Source organism: Mixophyes fleayi, chromosome 1 (genome assembly GCF_038048845.1).
Source record: "Mixophyes fleayi isolate aMixFle1 chromosome 1, aMixFle1.hap1, whole genome shotgun sequence".
Taxonomy (NCBI): domain Eukaryota; kingdom Metazoa; phylum Chordata; class Amphibia; order Anura; family Limnodynastidae; genus Mixophyes; species Mixophyes fleayi.
Window position 1 is genome coordinate 293,493,186 of NC_134402.1, and position 23,611 is coordinate 293,516,796.

The window sequence follows — 23,611 nt, forward strand, 5'->3', positions numbered from 1 at the left end:
GCCAGAATAAGAGAACATTTATACTGTCTGGATATCGCAGAACAGCAGGCAAAGCTGAGCGCACAGAAACACGCTAACTGTATTCACAAGTGGCATAGAAGATTAGGACATAGACACCTAGATTGCATAAAGGAAATGCAGAGGAGAGACCTAGCCAGGGATCTCACAGTGCCAGACTGTTCGGAAATGATGAAATGCCAATGCTGCATAAAAGCAAAAGCAACAAGGATGACAATTCCTAAGAAAAGTGAAAACAGAGCTTCCAGACCACTAGACCTGGTACATAGTGATGTATGTGGACCTATGAAAACGCGAACCGTAGGAGACAAAAGGTATAAGCTGACATTCATTGACGACTATTCCAGGTTCACAGTCACTTATCTAATACAAAGTAAAGATGAAGTCTTAGAAAAGCTGCAAGACTATGTGACCATGACCGGAAACAGGTTCAAGAGGAATATGCTAACTCTTCGCAGTGACAATGGAGGAGAGTTCACAGGCCAGAAAATAGAACAGTACTTAAGAGGACTCGGTATTGAGCATCAGAAGACAGTACCATATACACCAGAGCAAAATGGTGTATCTGAGAGGAAAAACAGATCACTAACAGAAATGATAAGGTGCATGCTTACAGATTCAGGACTACCTGACAAATATTGGGGTGAAGCAGCAGAGACAGCGACCTATCTTCAAAATAGACTACTTTCCAAGGCAGTAAGGAAGACACCATACGAGCTGTGGCGTGGTAAGAAGCCCAGCTTAAAGCACATTAGAGTTTTTGGATGCAGAGCCTTCGCCTACATTCCTGCTGAAAAACGAAGCAAGTTGCAGAACCGAGCAGTAGAGGGCGTTCTAGTTGGCTACAGTGAACATTCAAAAGGCTACAGAATCTTAAATCCAAAAAAACTGGAAAAGTAATTATAAGCAACAGTGTGACATTCATAGAAGAAACACGAAATGATGTCATAATTCCAGTAGACTCTACTGAAGAAGAAAGTACAGAATTTAAAGAAACAGATGAAGTAGAGATCACTCAAGAAGTTGAAGTACAACACAAGACAGATACCAGCGACACTGGGAGAGTACATCCGAGGGGGTGAGACGCTCTTCAAGAGAAAATAAGGGAAAACCACCTGCACGTTTATCTTACAAAGCAAAAGCTATTAACATACAAGAACCTACATCATGGGAAGAAATTGCCAATTTTTCAGAAAGAGAAGCACAGAAATGGTTAAGAGCCGCAAAGGAAGAAATGGAATCAATGGAAGACAACCAGACATGGACATTGACCAGACTACCAGTAGACAAAAAGGCCATAGGATGTAAATGGACTTTTAAGGTCAAGTATGATTCTGAAGGAAAAATAGAAAAAGATACAAGGCAAGACTGGTCGCTAAAGGATATTCACAGAAATTTGGAGAAGATTATGATGAAACGTTTGCTCCAGTTGTGAAGCACACTACCATTAGAACCTTACTCCTAACAGCAGCCATAAAAGGTATGCAAGTGAAACATTTTGATGTAAAGACGGCTTTCCTACATGGTGAACTAAAGGAAGATATATACATGGAACAACCACCAGGCTTTGTGAATTCTCAAAACCCAGATCATGTATGTAAGCTTAACAAGAGTATATATGGTCTTAAACAAGCAGCAAGAGCATGGAATACAAAGATAAATGGAGTTCTGACAGAGAAGGGATTAGTCAGAAGTAAAGCAGACCCATGTCTCTATACAAAGTTGGCAGAGGAAAGATGGTTCTATGTATTTATCTATGTGGACGATTTGCTAGTTTGTTTCGAACAAGAAGGGGACGAAATTGAATTGCTACAAGAACTAAACCGTCAGTTTGAAACAAAAGACCTCGGCCACATAACACATTACTTGGGAATGCAAATCTCAAGAGAAGATGATGGAACATTCACACTAAGTCAGAAATACAAGATTCAGGAAACCATTGAGGAATTTGGTATACAGGAAGCAAAGACAGCAAGCACTCCTATGGAGACAAGTTATGTAAAGGAACCAAATGATCAGAGCAACCTGTTACAGGATAACCATCTATACAGAAAGGCCATAGGAAAATTGCTGTATATTGCAACCGTCACTAGACCAGATATCTCCACAGCAGTCGGGATTTTAAGCAGAAAAGTTTCTAAACCAACCAAGATGGATTGGAAAGCAGTTAAGAGGGTAATTCGTTACTTAAAGGGAACGATTAACAAGAAGCTTAAGCTCTCAGCAAGCACAAGTCACAAGTTAGCAGGATATGTTGACGCAGATTGGGCTGGAGACACAAGTGACAGAAAATCCACAAGTGGATATCTATTCTCTATCGGAGAAGGATTAATCAGCTGGACAAGCAAGAAGCAGTCTTCCGTGGCACTATCTTCTACAGAGGCTGAATATATCACGGCAGCTCACGCCAGTCAAGAAGTGGTATGTTAATGCAACTACTATCAGACCTAGGAATGCCTCAAGAAGAACCTATCAAGATATATGAGGATAATCAAGGATGCCTTGCATTAGCGCAAACAGAAAGAGTGAACCCAAGAACCAAGCACATTGATGTCAAGCATCACTTCCTGAGGGATCTACAGGAACAAGGTCTTATAGAGTTGAACTATTGCCCAACAGAAGATATGACAGCTGATATCCTGACTAAGCCTCTTGTCAGAGAGAGACATTGGAGACTTACGTCAAAGATGGGTCTAACTGAAGAAACCCAGTCTGTTGAGAAGAGGTGCTGAAATATGTACAACAGACTATGGGTTTGTTTATATGCATGTAGTTACCATGGAGGGTCAGCAGATGGCGCTGTATTCATACAGAGGTGTATTGTTTGTCTGCTGTATATGCATGTACTTGTTTGTATTTTTCCTGTCTCAACTCTCTGTGTTCTAGAAGAGACTCTCCGGGAAAAGGAGGTGAGCTAAGCAGCTCATGTTACTGATATGTTATGTTAAGAAGCTATTACTGAAAGCTGTTGTTATACTGATCCTGGTACTTAGTACTATATAAAGAAGATATAGATCTCAAGACTCGTTCTGTCTGAATATAAGGTAACTCCTGAGGTGATTCTTTATCTATGAGACCTCCTGCTGCACACCTATGGTATCATCCATCGCAGAATGCCAATAGCCAGGACAGACTATGAGCAGACTAATATGAACAGATACTAACAGGCCACAAAAGGCTACAGACCTAGAACAGACCAGGATGGAAGGCACAATGGAAAAGATTAAAGCAAACAAAGCTGGAAGGCACAAGGCCAAGACTAAACAGAGATTTAAGTAGGATCAGAAATTGCCACAAAATGTACGAGTAACCTCCTCTGTTTTATACTTGAAGGTTGTTAGGTTTTGCCTATAGCTGATCTTGTTAACAGATGGAGATTTAACGGACAGACTAGAGAGACTCACAATAAACAAGAAACCACAGCACCTTTTCCAATAGCTTAGAGGTTCTGGGGTCATGTATGACCCCAGAACTAATGCAGAAATAATAGTATATAAACATAATTGTGGTAAATGCACAAATATATATTTGTTCTGATATACAATGTCAGGTATATGTCATGTGAACTCCATACAGTGATGCTCATTTACAGGTGGACTTGTATGCACCTTTGGCACATGTAGGAAAATGTGTGTACATACAGACTTAAGAAAGCTTTTTATTGCAGAGTCAGAATCATTTTTGGATATGGAAAACTCAGAGCAGTACTTATGCCAAAGTGTACCCGTGTCTGAATACATGCCTGATAGATGCGTAGAATAAGCAACTGTTAAGCATATGTATTAGTTCTCAATGCAAAAGCATTGTTTACCCTATTTGTAAATAGCCTAATAAAACAATGTTTTAATACATTATGTTCTGTACATATAGGGTAAATGGTCAGATACATAAGAGAATAGAATGAAAAGTTACATTTACCTTATTAAAATAAATAAAAACCAACACCTCAATGACTGTTTATCCCTTCAAAAATTAAATGAAAATCACCTGTTCTACAACAGTCGGTATCGTAATGACAATTAAATTGTGTGAAAAAAAGACGCTAATTAGTTTAATTTAATCTGATCATAGTGGATAATGAATGGAACATTGAAGGTTAATTCACAAGCAGCAACTGAAAGTAATCATCATGATGTATGTTTGCACAACCTCTCCAGCACCAAGAGATAAACCACCTCAAAGGCATGACTGTGTAGGCATCCACTTTAATTGAGCCAATCACCCACCCTTTTCTTCACCCATACCACCTCCCAGTCACAATAAGTCGTAAGGTGAAGTTGTGCTCAGTATAAAAAGGAGTATCTTCTGCTAAAAAAAAAAAAAAGGAAAGGATGTGCATCCAACTTTAAATTACCACAATGTCTTATGTTCCAATCGCTTCAGCACTTTTTCTCCTCCATAGAAATTAAAGGTGCCACAAAAAAGGCACATATAGCAAGGGCCTAAATGCAGGTTTTTTGGTCGCTCAATTTTACCTCAATCATATCTATCCATTCTCGTACATTCAGGAAGCTCTTCTCACAAGTCACATCATAGAGAAGCAAAACTCCATCGGCTCTTCTAAAATAAGACTTTGCGATACTCCTAAATCTGGAACATAGAAATAAATCCAAATATTTTTGTTTGTTTTTTTCACACAGTTTGGCCAGACAAAAGTTTGGGTGCAGGAACCAGTATATTGGGGTGTACATAAATGCACATAATGCATGAGACAGTTAAACTCAGGTCAAATTAAGCAATGTTCCCCTAATAAGTTAGCAGAAAGTGTGAGAGGTGTACCCACCCATAAGCACTATTAGGTTCAGTGTGACTTGGATTAAAATGTATTTTGTATCTCCCATGCTCAAAAAATCCAATCTTGACCCCATCTCACTCGCCAACTACTGCCCTCAATTACTTGACCAGGTTGTCTCCAACTGCCTCACCAGACACCTCTCAGACAAATCCCTCTACAACCATCTCCAATCCGGTTTCCGCCCCCTCCACCACACTGAAACTACCCTGGCCAAAGATACTAATGATCCCCTCTTAGCTAACTCTAGCGGTCACTTCTCCCTGATCATCCTCCTGGACCTCTCCTTTGATACTTTAGATCACCCCCTCCTGATGAAAACCCCTCTCTCTCTCGGCCTCTCCAGCCGTGTCCTTGCTTGGTTCACCTCATACCTTTCAAACCATTCCTTCTCTGTATCTACGTCTGGTTCTCCCCTTCCCCCTCTCCCTGTAGGAGTCCCTTAGGCCTCTGTTCCCGGCCCTCTACTCTTTTCGCTCTATACTACCTCGCTGATGAAATTCAACTGTACATCTCCGGATCTCTCCTCCCCACTCTTATTTTGTCTGACTGTCTCTCTACATCTCTTTTTTGGATGTCCTCACACTTTCTCAAAATTAACATTACTAAAACTCATTGTTTTCCCTCCTTCTAGATTCTCATCCTAGCATGATCTCTCCCTCTCACCGTTAACACCACCACCACCACCATCTCCTCTGTCCCCCAAAAAAGCTACCTGGAGGTCATCCTCAACTCCTACCTCTCTTTTGCCTTCCACATTCAATCCCTTGTCCAAACTTATCGCTTACAACTATCTCAAGATGCCACTAAAACTATCTAAGCACTTATCTTCAGTCTTGATTTCTGTATCCTCTACCTCACCGGCCTTCCCCGTGGAAGGTTTTTAAAAATAATCTGGTAAATGGTTGCTTTCAGTCTTCAGGCCTGAATTCATCTGCACTGGGGACTGTATAAAAATGTCTGATGCAATACCTTTCTTGGCCTGCTGTATCCCAAAGCTGTAATAGTGTTGGTTCTCCATCCACTACCAATGTCTTCATTTGAAAATCCACACCTTTTGGAAAAAAAAAGAAAGAAAATTATAGTTATTAATATTTAATTGATAACAAACAGGCCCAGGATAGGAATAGTTGATTATAGATGAACTGAAAATGATGATACTAAATAAGCAGATATATGATTTAAGAAAAAGTGATCAAACACAGCCAAGATTAGAGGACAGTGACCCGTACTCTATCTTCCATAAGATCAGCAACGTCGTCTCCTCAAATAATTTGTGCTGCTTTGAATATCACAATGAACTTTTTTACCAATAAGATGGGGACAAGCTGGACGGATTGGGTACTCATTCATATCAGTCCCTGCCCCATTGGATCTAACAATCTAAATCCCCTAACACACACACACAGAGAGACAAAGGGCAATTTAATATCAGCCAACTAACTTACCAGTATGTTTTTGGAGTGTGGGAGGAAACCGGAGCACCCGGAGGAAACCCACACAAACACAGGGAGAACATACAAACCCCACACAGATAAGGCCCTGGTCGGGAATCGAACTCATGGCCCCAAAGCTGTGAGGCAGAAGTGCTAACTACTAAGGTGGGCAGTGTTTGCCACAATCTGGTCTTATAATAATATAAATACATACTTAAATAATAAATAAAAATTTGTGTAAATATATATATATATATATGTGTAAATATATATATGTGTAAATATATATATGTGTAAATATATATATATATATATATATATATATATATATATATATATATATATATATATATACACATACACATACACACACACACACACACACGTTAACCCGTGCATGATACTCATGCATTCTAGTCAAATCAAGCTACTTAAGGTGTTAAAAAGGTTCTTGTCATGCATTTGCGGCTAGGCCAGGCCTCCTCAGGGGAAGAGCGTTACTTCCCGACGCAAGCGCCCTTTTTTAACGTGGTTTTGTCCACATGTCACCACCTCATCATTTTTCTCCATCACCTCATCCTTCATCTTTATCGCCACATCTATCCAGATGTCTATCCAGACACAGGGATCTCTCTCAGTGGTCATGAGTATCACACTCCTCTCGCTCTGTCACCCCCGGCAAAAACCAACCACTCCCCACTGTCACCCCCGGCAACCACCAACCACTCCCAACTGTCACTTCTCCTTCAAGAAATATATATATTTTTTTAAAATCTTTATAAACACTTTTAACAATTAACAAATTAAATTAGCAAATTAAAAACATCTTGGGAAAAAAACTCAGAAAGGGCTGAAATTTTGTATACTCACACACACTAAGAATTTAGTAGGTCAGTGTATAACTCCGCCCAGCAGGTGGCGCTGCAGCTTGGGGTTTTTTTCCACGCACACACAGACTAACACACGCCACTAGGCTTTTATAAATTTATATATATATATATATATATACACCTTTAGAACTGTGGAAGATTATATATATATATATATAAAGCTGTCAAATCTTACATAGTTCTTGAACTTGGACACCTCTGCACCAATTGGGATGAAACCAATATGAGGCGGTCCAGTTGGATCCTGGCCAGGGTTTAGGGTCCAGGTCATACCTCCCATTGGTGCACGGTGGGCAGAACTTTGATCTGAGCCTTCTACTGGCTGGATTTGGATGAAAACTTCAGACTAGTAACATTCGATGCCAGAAGATAACTATGGGAGTTAGGGCCCAGGTCAGACCTCCATGCTGGGCAGAACTTTGACCCGGGAGCCTGTCCTGGGCCTTTTACTGGATGGATGTAATGAGATGTAATAAAAAAAACAAACACGACACTGGCCAGGCACCTCATGAGTGTGGTGGAAGAGCTGCTAATTATTTTTAAAAAGTTGACAGTTACATCCAACGCATTGATAACTTGAGGATTTAAACCCGGGTAATGCGGGGTACTTCACCTAGTGATTTAGAATTTGAGTAACATAAATTGCCCCAGACACTCAAAAAGTGTCAGAGTATTTCTGGATGTAGACGACATTTTGGCAATAATTGAAAACTTGCCCAAATTTTCCATATAATCAAGACACTACCATTCTTACACTTTAGAAATCTTGCCATAACAGTGCAAATGAAGTAAGATGCTATAAGTAGTATGGGTATACTTTACTGCATAGTAATCATATTAACATTGTAACTAGCTTTAGTATTCCAATGCACTCTCTCCAAGGTTTTAACATACCCAAAGTAGCGCTTGTGTTGCCTCGAAATTCATTTTTACAAAGTCTCATGAGAAAACTAGACTTTCCAACAGCCGCATCTCCAGCCAAGACTATCTTGTATGCTTTATCTGTGCTAGGAATCTTGTTTACCCGATCTCTAGCGTCTACCTGGAAAGAGAATGTAATTTCATTTACTTGTAAGTTACACTAGATTTTGTAAATATATACAGATATACTCCACTCTAAACGATGCAGAAAGATTGTGGTGTCAAACGCACCTCTACATGTAACAAACGTATAAAATCCAATAGTTCAATGACTGCTCACAGTAAACAATGATTGGGGTTTTACAATTGATGGAAGTCCTTATAGGTCACCCATGTTTTACTGGGCATGTGTTAAATAAGATATAGAAAAGATCTTCAAATGACCATTAAATATGTTGATGTATTTTGTTTAATTTACTACAACCACTACCAAATATTTTGGAAGATACAACCAAAAAGGTGTGTGGAAAGTATGAATCTATAGTTGCCCATTTTCTAATTTATAGCCTTTAAAAGATAACTCAAGGCAGAAGATACTTTTTCATCACAATCCCATCCACATCCAAACTACCAGGACTTTGAAGACCCCATGCCTACGGATGCCTGTAGTAGATGATTTTACAGGCATGTGTGTAAAAAATTGACAACAAGCTACACACTGCATTGTCGTCAGGGAGAAGGCGATAGTCCAGACCCAGTATTGGACAACACAGCTTCTCTCTGGCAACACGTCACTTTGTATTCAAAATTGTCCTGGCTGTCAATTCTTGGAAAATCATCCTTTATAGGTGTCAGAGTTGGAATCTTACAAAACTAGAGAGAAGGTCATTAAGGATTAAAAAGTAGCTTTTACCAGAATAGAACCTTTAATCCATCCTTAGAGAATGGATCAACAACGCATTTTCAGTTCCATGCCTTCAGTAAAGGTTGGATAAGCCTACATTTAAAACATTAACACCTTGAAGTCTTAAAACGTGAAAGCAGTCACAGCAGCTCTACTTACATTTGGCACATGTGTAGACAGTGCCGAGATACATTTTCTTGATGATGCACCTGAACTGCTCCTGCTGACCGGTGTTGAGGGTTTCCAGTCTAGAAATGAACCACCAGATTCTATATTATAGGATTCTTCATCCCGGATTTCTGGAACCTACAGTCAGGTAACACACAACACATATTAGTGCTTCTACAGCCTTTCATGTCTCCGCTTCTTTATCCAGTTTATTTGAAGTATCGCCGGTGTTCGTTAAGGAATCACAACAAAATTTGGACCCCTAAGGTAACTGCCTCCCGAATCCAAAAATCCAAACCAAATTACTTTATCTGCCTTAAAAACACTAGGTTCAATTGACATTAGAGATACCATTTTTTGGGGGGTGTTTAAAAAAAAGGTATACATTACTACCAAAAATAAAAAATAAAAAAAAAATAAAAAATCAGCAGGGTATTCTGTTTCATAGTGAAGAAAAAAAAAGTAAAGAAATCGGTGTTTAATTACTGTTGTATCGCATACATAATTTACACATTGTTTAAAAACCATACCAAAAAGGTTAACTAAACTGAGGCAATGGGATAAAACTCCCATACAGGAAATGAAACAAACAAACTGATGGGAAGGGGATTCCCTTTAGAGAGAACAAAACTGAAACTTTCCAGAGAAAGAGCGAGCGAGACACAGAAAGAGTCAATCATGGCAGCTGCTCATTTGGTAGCCTTTTACATACAGACTGCCATATTACTATCTTTGGATTACATAGCTGGGACCACTTTACAGATGAAGAAAAAGAACTTTTGATTCTGAGAACTAAAGTTTCAAATGCAGTAACCAATGATCCTGAAACCTTAGTCTGCTACCATCATGAAAAGCTTCTGCTGCAAAGATATGAAGAATTTCAATAAACATGCTGTAATCCTTTCTTGTCTCACAAAAAAGGAGCCAGAAAAAACTTACAAGTTATGTCACTGAAGTGGACCAAAGAACATGGTAACTGTCAGCTTGTTGTATATTTTAGGCAAGATGATTGTGACACTTCAAACTGTGTGAGCCTGTGCGTTATTAGCGATACCCATGATCATGTAGCTATAACGGCATGCCTTCATTACAGTAGTTATGAAACACTTAGCAAAACTATTGTCAACATTGGAGTATATTTACTACTTTAGTGATGGTGCTAGTGCACAATACAAGAACTGCAAAAACTTTTTTTTAACTTATGCTTCCATAAGGATGACTTCAACATTCAAGCAGAATGACATTTTTTGCCACATCTCATGGTAAGAGTCCATGTGATGGCATTGGAGGGACAGTTAAACGTCTAGCCACACGCACCAATCTGCAAGCAGTGGATACCAATCACATCTTGACACCTTTGGACCTGGGCAAATGAAAATGGACATGGCATAAAGTTTTTTTATGTGTCACAAAACGAAATACAAGACTGCAAAACCAAGCTGCATAGCCGTCTAGAAACAGCAAAGACTGTGGCAGGAACACGTTCTCATCACAGATTTCGGCCCATTAGTAACGATGAGCTATACATATATTGATTGTCATCAGACGACATAAAGACAGGAGGAACCAAAGCTAGTGTCACTATGACCACAGTCACAAAAAAATGTCGACAAACGTGATCTGCAACCTGGAACATACATAGCAGCAGTGTATGATAACATATGGTACATTGGGTTTATCATTCAATGTAATGAGGAGAAACAAGATGAGCTGATACACTTAATGAAACGAAACCTATCAACAAATGTGCTGTCCTGGCCTTCAAGAGATAAGTGTTTTGTTCCTTTTATTCACGTTCTCTGTGTAACGGAAGTGCCTACTATCCAAGGAAGTACTGGAAGGCAGTATACACTTTTTGCTGACACTTTAAGGAAAATTACAGACCCTTACAACAAGTTCCAAACAAGGGAAAAATAATGAGATTGTTGACTCAACTTAAGTAAAGGACTTAAGATATGTTAAAGGTTTTAAATTTCATGGATTCTTGTGTTAATAATGTATGCGGTACAACGGTAATCGATCATCAACTTCATTATTTTTTATTCTCCACTGTGAAACAGAGTACCCTGCTGATTTTTTTATATTCGAAAAATGTGCGTTTTTGCCGTAACGCAAAATATGAGGCAGAAAAAGTAATGTGGTTTGGATTTTTGAATTTGGGAGGAAGTTACCTTAGGGGTCCAAATTTTGTGGTGATTCCTTAACAAACACCTGTGATACTTCAAATAAACTGGTTAAAGAAGCGACGATTAGTAAATTATTTAATAAATTGAAAAAAATCAATATTTAATCAACTAATTGTCAGATAGTCGAGATATTTGGCAGCAATAGTTGTTTTGACATCCTCTCTTAGCGAAAATTTTGTCAAAAAAATCTAAGATGGGTGGTGGACATTTCATGTTTTTTTGGATGATCTGATGTGGAATGACCCTTAAATATTAGTGTTTTTGTACTCACATCTGTGTCAGAAGCATCCCCACCATAGCTCTCATGTGCAAATCTTGACCGTTTAAAATTTCTTGGTGCCCTGTATTCCACTTCAGAATCGTACTCATTGGAGTCCCTCAAGGTAGATAGGCCACTGTCAATACAGCTTTCAGGAAGGCTGTCAACCTCACAGTTCATTCTCTGCATGGGATCACACACTGCTAAAGAGTCATAGTCCTCATCTAAGAAGGACGATCGAGGAGACCTTGTAATAGTAAGAACACATTACATTTCAGATCAGCAACACTACAAATCACTAACATTTCACAGTATCATAGCTTATATATTTGTTATAGAAAAACCTTCCAGAGCAATTTCACAATTAGTTGGCACCTGCAACACACTACATTTTGGTATGTGTTAACAATCTGCATTTTATAAACATACATCTGTGATCAAAAAACAGTAAATCTAGTTCAAGCCAAACGCACGTGGAAACCTCTATCTAAATGCTTATTAACCACATTTTATTGCATTTACAATGTACTCCCATAGAGATAAATTAATTCCTCAACTGCTTTGATGTACATGAGAAGTTTTGAAATGGAGCGAAAAGCATTCAAAGTAACGCACCAGAGAGAGCTAGTTAAACACTTAAATATGCATGGTCATGCTTGGAACAATGTTTTCTTTTACAAACATTTACATGCACACCCCAGATACAGGTCAAGACCCCAAGTTTTGCAGAGAAGCAGAGATGGTCTCTTAAAAGTTATAATCCCATTCATAATTGTGGTCTAACATGTGCATCCTGTGTAAAATGCCCATATTTAGACTAATTTTGCTCGGTTCAATTTCTTGGGAATACAATAGTGGTTTTTCAGGACATGCACAAAACCTGGCTGGAAAGTAAATAGAAAGGGATGTCAAAAATATATAAATAGTTGTTTTAAAAGCCATGTTTTTTAATGAGCAGAAGTCCACAGTTTTTTTTTTTTATCAAAATAGGAGAGTCACAAGTAGTTGAAATATAGTCATTTGGGAAAGTTTATTTAATCATCATCATCAGCTATTTATATAGCGCCACTAATTCCGCAGCGCTGCACAGAGAACTCACCCACATCAGTCCTTGCCCCATTGGAGCTTACAGTCAAATTCCCTAACACACACACACTAAGGTCAATTTGATGGCAGCCAATAAACCTACCAGTATGTTTTTGGAGTGTGGGAGGAAACCAGAGCACCCGGAGGAAACCCACGCAAATACAGGGAGAACATACAAACTCCACACAGATAAGGCCATAGTTGTGAATCGAACTTATGACTCCAGTGCTCTGAGGCAGAAGTGCTAAACACTAAGCCTAGTGTCCAGGTCAGACCTCCTGTTAGTGCACGGTACAGAACTTTGACCTGAGATCCTGTTCTGAGCCTTCTACTGGATGGATTTGGACAAAAACTTCAGGACGGTAACATTGGATGCCAAAAGAGAACTATGGGGGATAGGGTTCCAGTCAGACCTCCATGCTGGGCAGAACTTTGACCCAGGGAGCCTGTCCTGGGCCTTCCACTGGATGGATTTTATGAGAATCGAACTCAAGACCCCAGTGCTGTGAGGCAGACTTGCTAGCCACTAAGCCACCGTGCTGCCCATTTAATAAGGAGGATCATAAAGGAACGCAAGTAGGTAGGGGTTAGGCCACACAAAATATTATTTTCAATGATATTGGGCCAGTCTGGTTCCTCTTGCTTATAATATTCAGATAGAAATCAAATGGATCATTATCAGATACTTGGATTAAAGGGGGTGGAAAATGAACAAAGGTGACCTACATTGATGTGCTTGGCCTGAACACAGAACATTCATACGTCCTCCAACTTCGATGCTTGTGTGTGGCCATAGCTTAGGCCAAGAAGCAGGACCCTAACATTTATGGCCGTCTTTAGACATGCGTTTACACATGTACAACCTGAGACTATGGGTTGTGAAAAATAGAGGATTTATACTTACGATAAATCGGTTTCTCTGATTCCATCTGGGGGACACTGCTAACCATGGGGTAGGGATTAGCCAGGCACCCAAATAGTTCATCTTTTGCTGCTGACAGGCATATCCCCCCACCCCTTCCCCACAGAACTCCGTTTGATTAACAAAGCCCTAGGAAGATAGGCCAATCAACCAAACACACACAAAACAAAGAAAAGAGAGGGGGAACACAGTGTCCCCCAGATGGAATCAGAGAAACCGATTTATCGTAAGTATAAATCCTCTTTTCTCTTTCATCTATCTGGGGGACACTGCTAACCATGGGGACTTACTAAAGCAGTCCCTCTGATGGGTGGAACCGCTCTGATCGCCCCACACGTAGAACACTACGGCCAAATGAGGCGTCCTCAGACGCAAAAACATTAAATTGGTAGAATTTTGTGAAAGTATGGACCGAGGACTGAGGCCCCATTTCGCACTGCCCAAGACGCCCCAACCGAACTGGTTGAATGGGCAACAATACACTTCGGCACAGGACGCTTAGTACGGACATAAAAGCCTCCCTAATTGTTAGGGTAAGCCACCTAGCAATTGATTGCTTAGACCAGGGGTGTCCAACCTTTTAGCTTCCCTGGGCCACATTGGAAGGCGACAAGTTGTTTTGGGCCGCACATAAAATACACTAACACTAATGATAGCTGATCATCCAAAAAAAAACATAAAAAAACATTGCTAATGCTCCTTGTTGCTGCTCAGTGCTTCAATGACATGCTAATGGCTGCTGTCAAACATCAAGTGATATTGTTACAACATTTTATGAAGGGCTTCAATTCAGCAGTCATTAAGACAGGAAGATAAGGTCCGTGTTGCTCCAGGACCAGGTGAATTTATGCACTAGTCAGCGTCCCTTGAAATAATAATAAAAAAAAAACCCTTAACTTACCTTTTAATCGGCTTGTTCTATGATCCTCTTCTCGTTTTTTCCGTTTTACTGCTGCTGATAGTTCGCGCGGGTGACTCCTATGTGCTGTGCTGTGCTCCGCAATGGCTGTCGGACGTGATGACGCCACGCCCGACATTCACTGCGAGCGCCGCACGAAGGAGGAGACCAGGGAGGGACCGCGTGACCACAAGGTAAGTATTTTCTTATCTTTTTCTTTTTTTGCAGGATTTTTTTTTTCCATTAACAGCGCTGCCCCCTTGCCACAACCAAAACTCCTGCTGGGCCACATTTACAGGCATGCTAGGCAGCGGGTTGGACAACCCTGGCTTAGACGCAGGCCATCCTCGCCTAGCTAAATCAAATAACACAAATAGAGAATCTGTCTTACGTATCTTTGCAGTTCTCTTAACATATATCCGCAGCGCCCTAACGACATCTAAACTTATACGTCCTTTTGTTCCAGTAACTAGAGGATCCTCTCTGAATACCGGAACTACTATTTCCTGATTAATATGGAAACCCGACACCACCTTAGGGAGGAAGGATGGAATAGTCCTCAAAACTGCCCAATCCTCATGAAAGACCAAATAAGGTTCTTTATAAGATAATGCCCCCAGCTCGGAGACCCTCCTAGCTGAGGCAATAGCCAGCAGGAAAACTGCCTTCCAAGTCAAGAACCGCAATTCCGCTGAGCAAAGTGGTTTGAATGGAGGATCCTGCAACATGCCCAGGACCAAATTAAGATCCCAAGGATCCATAGGATGCACGTAGGGTGGCTGGATGTGAAGAACTCCCTGCAAGAAAGTTCTAACATCCAGAATCTCCGCCAGCCGTCTGTGAAAATACACTGACAATGCTGACACCTGAACCTTTAAAGGTTCCCAACCGGAGACCCGCATCCAAGCCACCCTGCAAAAAAGCTAGAAATCTAGCCAGACAAAAGGATTTTGAATTGTAAGATTTCTTTTTACACCACGTTATATACACATGCCAGATGCGGTGATAAATCCTAGCCGAAACTGGCTTCCTGGCTCTTAGGAGAGTGTCTACTACACTCACAGAGAACCCTCTGGCTCTCCACAGACTGGATTCAAAAGCCATGCCATTAAAGTCAGCCGGTCTAGACCCTGATGTAAGAATGGTCCCTGGGTCAGCAGATCTCTTCGAAGTGGCAACCAAACCCCTTGACCTACTGCTACCAGAAGAATCTCTGGGAACCATACCCTTCGTGGCCATGCTGGAGCTACCAGAATGACTGGTCGATCTCCCTGCCTTCGGAGGACCCTGGGAATCATTAATACGGGGAGGGAGGGGGGGGGGGAGAACAGGTATCCTAACCTGAAGTCCCAAGGCATTGTTAGGACGTCCACTGCTACAGCCAGTGGGTCCCTTGTTCTTGCGCAAAACTCTTAGACTTTCCTGTTGACTCTTGACGCCATCAGGTCTCGATCCGGAAGTCCCCATTTGTCCACCAGCAACTGGAATACTTCCGGATGCAGAGCCCACTTCCCTGGTAGACTTTCGTGCCAATTTAGATAGTCTGCTTGTACATTCTGTTTCCTTGGGATAAACACCGCTGACAGCGCAGGCACGTTTCTTTCTGCCCAGGCAAAAATCTGAAATGTGACCCTCATCGCTCTTGCACTCCTGGTGCCCCCTTGTCTGTTTATGTATGACACTGCCGTGGCATTGTCGGACTGGATGCGAACCGGCCTTCCCTGTAACACACCCTGAGCCCTCTGCAGAGCTTTCAGGATGGCCATAAGTTCCAGCACATTTATGGGAAGAACCGACTGTCTCTCTGACCACAGACCCTGCATCCTTTGGTGAAGGACCACTGCCCATCAACCACTCAGATTTGCGTCTGTGGTTACTAAGATCCAGGCCCACGGGGCAAAGGATCTGCCTTTTATTAGGTTGTCCTTTAACAACCACCAGCTGAGGGATTTTCTCGTCTCTAGAGATAACTTCATCCACTGGCGATCCAAACAGAGGAAGGACCCCGACCACTTCCTCAGAATGTCCCATTGAAGACATCTGGAGTGGATCCTTCCGTATGGCAGCGTCTCGAAAGATGCCACCATCTTTCCTAGCAGCTTCATACACATGAGTACTGACAGCCTCCTGTGTGACAGAACCCTGTCTGTCCACTACATCAAGGACCTTATCTTATCCTCTGGAAGAAAAACTCCGCTGTCTGCAGTGTCCATTATTAGTCCCAAAAATGTCATTCTCTGACAAGGGATCATTTGTGACTTTGTTACATTCAGGAGCCAACCGTGCTGTTCCAGCACTCTCACCGTAAGGCGAAGATGTTGTTCCAACAACTGAACCGTTGACGCCTTGATTAGAAGATCGTCCAAATAAGGTACAATCTGCACCCCTTTGGAGTGAAGGAGTGCTGCCATAATTGCCATTATCTTTGTGAATACTCTTGGGGCTGTGGCAAGCCCGAACTGAAGAGCTCTGAACTGATAGTGAGCTGAGCCTACCGTGAATCTGAGAAGCGGCTGATGCCCCTCCCAGATCGGAACATGAAGATAGGCATCCCTGATGTCTATTGATGCCATGAACTGGCCTGCCTCCAGGCCATCTATGACAGATCTTAGGGATTCCATCCTGAAAGAATCTACTCTCAGATGCAGATTTAGCTGCTTGAGTTTCAGCACTGGTCTGAATGAACCATCCGGTTTCTGTACGAAGAATAGGTTTGAGTAAAACCCCTCCCTTCTTTGGTACTCCGGAACCTGTACAATAACCTTCTTTAAAAGAAGCAAAAATCGACAGAAGAGAGCATTGCCTGTCTTTTTTGAGGACAGCTGGGTAAACTGGTTACAAAAAACCTGCCCCCCAACTCTATCATGTAACCCCTTTCTCATGATCCCCTGAACCCACCTGTCCGCTGAGGACTCTGTCCACTGTTGGGCAAATCCCAGCAGCCGTCCTCCCACTCCCCCTCCGTTATCAGAGGAGGGTGGTAGTCATGCTGTCGGTCTATCCGGCAGCTTGGCGGAATAGGACCTTGCTGCCATGGAGGAAAAGGATGACCTTCCTCTAAGCGACTGTCTCCTACCTCCAGCAGCCCTTGACCTGACTGTCTGGCCTCTGCCAGATGCGCCACCGCGAAAAGGCTGTCTAAAAGAACTAAACCTTGGAACTCTGGGTCTAGGAGCATTCACAGGCAAAGACATACTCCTACCCCCCAAGGCCTGTGAGATCCAGGAGTCCAACTCTGGACCAAATAGCATCCCACTAGTATACGGAATGGATTCTAATGATCTTTTTGACTCCAAATCTGCATCCCAGGCTCTTAACCATAATGTTCTTCTTGCTGCTACTGCTGTAGCAGAAATAGAAGATGATATGGAGGCTGAATTCTGAGCCGCCTCATATATATATATATATAAACCCACAACATCTATTCCAAAACCCACACTATAAATAGCATAACTCAATGTGATTGAAGCAAAGCGAGTCCACCTATAAAACACACAAGAAGTATTTATAACAGGCCAGACATCCCCTTCTATTAGAAACTTCAAATGAAAATCCTGATGAAAATTGTTGTATAAAGCCTAGATCGAATGACATGCTACTGAAATCAAACTCTATAGAACTACAATTTTCAAAGAATCCCTGAACAATAATTAAAACAGTAGCCATCACCATAAAAAAGACCCTAATTTAGCAATACTACCAATCTAATCTCAGAACAATGATAACCCAGCACATGTAGTTGCACAATTGTGGCAGTTCACCAGACCATGCTGACTAAGCCCAAATATTGTGAGGGGGTCATGTGGAGCACAAGGAGGCCAGTGATCCCAAGCATACCACATAACTGACAGCACCTCTCAAATTGAGGACACATTACAGTTAGGGTCAATAAACAGCATACCAGAGAAAGAGGAAACTGATGTGGAACATGTCCCCTTCACTACCCATGTGCAAACTCCACTGATAAGTCTCTCTGGAGCAGTCTTATTACAACCACCACCTCTGTATAATTCAAACCTTGGTCAATGCACCTCAAACTTTGAAAATGATGGATTGTTTCTAGAGTGTGGCTGGCAACTAGGTGATCTTCCCAAATGCCAACCGGATGGAAGAGATTTGGTTTTGTATACTTTCTCTATACTCATTAGTTTAGCACAATAATAAAGTCAGCATAGCTATATTGACATATAATCCATGAACTCTGATTTGCAAGTTCATACATAAATGTGGGTATGCAAAAAGAGATAACCTACGAACATACATACATACATACAATGGGAGCAACTTGGGCAAAGAAAGCACTCTTGATTTAGCGTTGGAAGCCAAGTAAATTGGGTGTATCAGTCTTAAGGGATCTGTTCTATACTGATTTATCTCCTAAGTTATGGGTCATAACTGGGGAAACTTGTTATTAAATCAGAGATTGGGTCAAATCTTATAATGTTCCAGTCATTAAAGCACTTCATACATAATGATTGCCAGTAGAAAGTGTGGAAGCAAAAATCAATGAACCTTGTAAGAGACTCATTACAAGGTTCAACCTTGTAATGAGAATCCTCAGTAAAGGCATAGGATGACTGGTTCTTTCGGTTGTCCCTGTTATATTCTCATTCTATAAATCCATCGGTCATCTCTCTCAGTTGTTTGTTAGTTACTAATGTTTTACTGTTGTTGCATCTCACACAAAAACAGTGCAGATGTGATACTCCACAGCAATGATGGAAGTTGAAACTCATCAGCTCTCAAAATATTATTCCTCTTCATAGCTTTCCAGACTAATATCATGTAAACTGTCATCCCTAAACCAGTATATGTTTTGGAAAGTTTAAAAATTAGAAAATTAGCACTATCAGTCTACATTCCCAAAATCAACTATTCTTGGAACTGAATATCCTATGTAATTATGTAAATTAGACATCCAACACAGCCATATAAAACCGCTGCAGTATATAAGACAGAACATACAGATAATATATAAGGAAAGTTAGATAAAAGTTATACTATACCGGTCATAAGGAGAATTACATCTGTTCAGTTTGGGACTGTGTCTAGAAATTGTACTTCCTGGTGAAGTGTTTGCACGCTGAAAGGACATCGTAAAGTCTTTTTTAATAGTCGTTCGTGGAACGAAGTTGTGGGACATATTTTAGTCATTTACGTCCTTGTTATATTATAAAATACATCTTGCATTTTTGCAATATATATTCTGTATACATATACAAAGAACAGATAGGTCATAAATATAAAGGTCATAAATATAAAGGTCTCTTGCTGCTTTAAGAATCTAGGAAAAAAGATTAACATTGATAAAGATGTAGCTGCCCTGAGTCAAGCTCATATCCACTTTGCTGTGCCGATATCCTTGCAGGGAGCATATCATTACATGCACAAGAGGAACAGCGCCCAGTGTCTGGAACATTAACGTACCAGTGATCTGTTGTACTTGATCAAACTGTTCTCCAGCACACTCCGCAGTCCATCATTACTGTCATGCAGTTTTCTATTAGCTGTTCTAAAATAGAAAAATGTAATGTGTGAGCTAAAGAAATGTTGCATGATTTTTTACTTTAAAAACTATCTTTTTTTTATTTATTTTTTGAAGTTACAGAATTACCTTATCAGTTCCTAGATTTGGTAATTGTTCTATAGAGTTGGTTGGAGAAAAAAAAACGAGACAGTATATTTTGTCGGGCATGCATTATTGAATTCAAAGGGCAGACGGAGTTTATATACAACTGTACTGCGTTTGAGTACCTTCTGCGCGGCAACCATTGATCGCTACATACATCTCATAACGTAATCTGTATGTAACGTAGGTGACCTTCATATTGTTAAAAAATAATGTATACAGTTAAAGATTTGGAGAAAGAGCTACACTGCTTGATTCTTAACATTCCTGATAACTTGGGTTGGTTTGCCCTATAACAGCATCCCCCTATTATACAGGTCATAGTCATATAGCCGCAATCATTCATTGTGTTTGGATGGGCTGTTTTTAATGGGGATTTTGCAGGGATAGGTTTTCCTGATTTGGAATACAAAGTTGCCACTCCATATCTCTATCGTGTTAATTACACAGACCCCCCAACAGCCTTAACGGGGATATGGTTTCAACCCTGATGCTTTTCAGCATGGGACTGGCTGACTCTGTGAAGAAGGGGTACCTAGTGTTTTAGGAAGCAGCCTTGCATTGACCAGCCTGGGACTAGTTTTCATTATGGCACGGAGAGTCCAGTGGATGCACTATGCATTGCAGCTCGTCAGATACGTATGTACAAATGTCATTTGCATGTACAAATACAAGTGCATCTTTCCAGGGTACACCAAGCTAGGAAAGACACTATTAAATTCATTGTTACCCTATTTTGTTAGGTTTCCTTTCCATCTGTGAAATGTTAATGTCATTAGATAAAGGTGTAATAGTATTCCGGTTACAATATTTTATGTGCCTTTACTGGTTCTAAGTTGAATGTAGTGTTCACCTCTCAATAGAGCTACATTATCTTCATCTCCATCCCATGATCCACATCTCTCCTCTCAGAGCCCTTCATTACCCTCATTTATATTCCAAATGATGGAAGCCAAAAAATGCTCCATCACTGGTAAGTAAATAATAATCAAGAATCAGGTCAAAGCTTCTACAAACGGTTTCTGTGGATTTTCTAATGTCAGGAGTATGTTTCAACATATAGACCCAGATCAACCTATGGTCTCAGTTACATAGAAGGTTCTTCAATGGACAAAAGTGACTAGACTGCTGAAGAAAACCACATGTAATAGGGCATGTAAAAGACCTTGGCTAGTTGCTTGTTGGAGAATGATATGGCCTAGGCAGTTAATGTGATACTTGTTAAGATGTTTGGTTAACACATTTTGTGGACAATGAATGAATTACATGAGACACAGAATTAAAACACTGCATCACACTAAAAACAATTAGAGAAGAGTTTTTCCAGTTCATCTGTATTAATTATTACTATTGGGTGACTCTGAATGATCATACCATTCTATCACTTATAATTATGACCCTTTAATCTGGTGTCTATTTAGGTCTTCTTAATCTTCTCCTCCCTGCACGATTTAGGCTATACCCTTTTACAGAACTGCTCCCAATATGTTCTTTGCATTAAACTTCATGATATTAGCTGTATTTTTACGCTTTCTCTGTATACATGCATGAATGGCATTAAACTTTATTGACTCGTTTTTCAACATTATATATTTTGTGAAACGTGTTACTGAACAAAATACGTACTGCAAAATCTCAATTTGCTGTGCCAAATTTTCTCGGTCATCTGTATATTCCCTGATAATTTCCATATCTCTAAAAAAGAAAATGTATCAAAGTTTTATTTCCCGGCTAAAATCATTATTAAATAATTTCGTATAAAGTGATTATATGATCATCATACCTTTCAGAGCTAAGGCTTTGATCTGCATAATCACTTTTTAGAGCATCCAGCTCGCTTTGAAGGAAAGAGATGCTGGTTTGAGCCTCCAGGAGATCCTTTTTAAGTTTCTGATTTTCCTATTGGAAAGACAGTCATTTATTTTAGCACTGCACAACATACTCTAATTTGGACTATGAAACTACTCCAAAAGGTTTACATCCCATGAACAGTGACATAGCGGATTCCATGTCTACATATTACTATGGCTCGGGAGAGCAGTGAAACCTCCCGCATTCTGCCCACTTTCCTAGGAAAGCTTAATGATGGGAGTCACAAAATTACGGCACTGAGATCTGGAAGAGAGGGGGAAGATTAAGGGCGCAATTAAGGATTAATGACAATTTTCGTGGCCATGCCGCCATCTCTTGCCCCAGGATCATCATCACTATGTTGGCAAGTATGACTATGGCACAATATTATAAGTGGTAGTGTGAGGGATCTCTCTGCTCCTAGTGGGGAAGGGAGGGAAACTCCTCTGTACACCATAATCAACTAGAAGGTGACAGGTTATACGCTCAGAAACCAGTGCTGTATGCTGTATGTGCTGTCAATGCACAGTAATAAAAGTGTAATATGTACTAAATGTACCAATAAGCAATAATTAGGCATATTACTGAATTTTTCCTTGTACCCAACAACTTATTTGGAAATTTATATACACTTTTCCCTATATACAGATAGTAGTATAGTTCCCCAAATATGGGCTCCCCGAGTATATGACTCCCATCTAACATACCATTGTTAATTCATGTAATCGTTTTCTTAGAGCAGCCACATCTTCCTTCAAGTTAATGCTCTTTGATTGTTCTTCCAGCTAAGAAAATGGCCCAAAAAAAAATAATAAAGTGTCGAGAGGTAATACAGAATTAGGTGTTCATCACTACAAACCTATCAGAAAGTTTCACAGCAATATTTCTTTGTGGCATTGCATTATTCCAAGCCGTACTTGGAAAGTAGAAAGTGAGACATTGCCGAATGCAAACAAAGGTAAGCTAGAACACGAGGAGACCAACCTATGCAAGGAATGATAATTGTATAACATGTGCAAACGCTGTCAAAGTGCTTTACATCTAAAGAGAGAGCAACTGCTCTATAAAAGGTGTAACTTCCTGTCTGGTAACTAACAACTAACACACAGATACTGTAAAGTAATACACACTCTGCGCACACAGTAGAAACCACACACTCAGAACACTAAACACCCATAGATTGCATTGTGTACATAAACCCACTAAGCAAACAAGCACAAAGCAAATAAGCACAAAGATTGGAAGGGATTTATTCAGGGAGGTCACCATAGAAAAGTTAATAAGTGGATAGGCTCTATTTGTTGGAAAACATTGTGCAAGCCTGTTATCTCCAAACTTTGTTGAGCCAGCATCAGCAGAATACCCAGGAGTGAGATGGGCAGCTGTCAGTGTCTGTTCAACCTCCAGGAGATAAGGGATGCTAATATGGTAGCCTCCCACCCTACATCCAGAAGACACAAGCATGGGAACTAGAGCCATAATAAAAAGGCCATGCCTAGGGACCAGAGGGGAGATGCTTTGTGTTCAACTTAAGATTGTAAAGCTGGATCTCAGGATTGGTGAGAGGTTACTGCTCCTACTGAACTGACCAAGTAGAGAACACTACATTAAAAGTACTGCGAGAAACAGCAGCGAGTGAAGGGGGGCCAAAGGCAGTATGGCAGAGAGTGAAGAGTGGCCAAAGGCAGCATGGCAGAGTGTGAAGGGGGGC

General features: G+C 40.6%; 1 protein-coding gene across 1 annotated transcript in view; it reads right to left on the reverse strand.

Annotated features, from left to right (window-relative positions):
* The window catches only part of RASEF (RAS and EF-hand domain containing), a 77,631-nt gene that overhangs the window by 8,768 nt on the left and 45,252 nt on the right, over nt 1-23,611 (reverse strand). Inside the window, exons 5-14 of the mRNA XM_075211039.1 lie at nt 22,608-22,685; nt 21,833-21,948; nt 21,676-21,744; nt 19,848-19,932; nt 19,427-19,503; nt 11,527-11,761; nt 9,061-9,207; nt 8,031-8,178; nt 5,783-5,864; nt 4,494-4,608 (exon numbers count right to left, since the gene is read on the reverse strand). Coding sequence (XP_075067140.1) covers nt 4,494-4,608; nt 5,783-5,864; nt 8,031-8,178; nt 9,061-9,207; nt 11,527-11,761; nt 19,427-19,503; nt 19,848-19,932; nt 21,676-21,744; nt 21,833-21,948; nt 22,608-22,685 — 1,152 coding nt within the window. The remainder of the gene's footprint in view (nt 1-4,493; nt 4,609-5,782; nt 5,865-8,030; nt 8,179-9,060; nt 9,208-11,526; nt 11,762-19,426; nt 19,504-19,847; nt 19,933-21,675; nt 21,745-21,832; nt 21,949-22,607; nt 22,686-23,611) is intronic.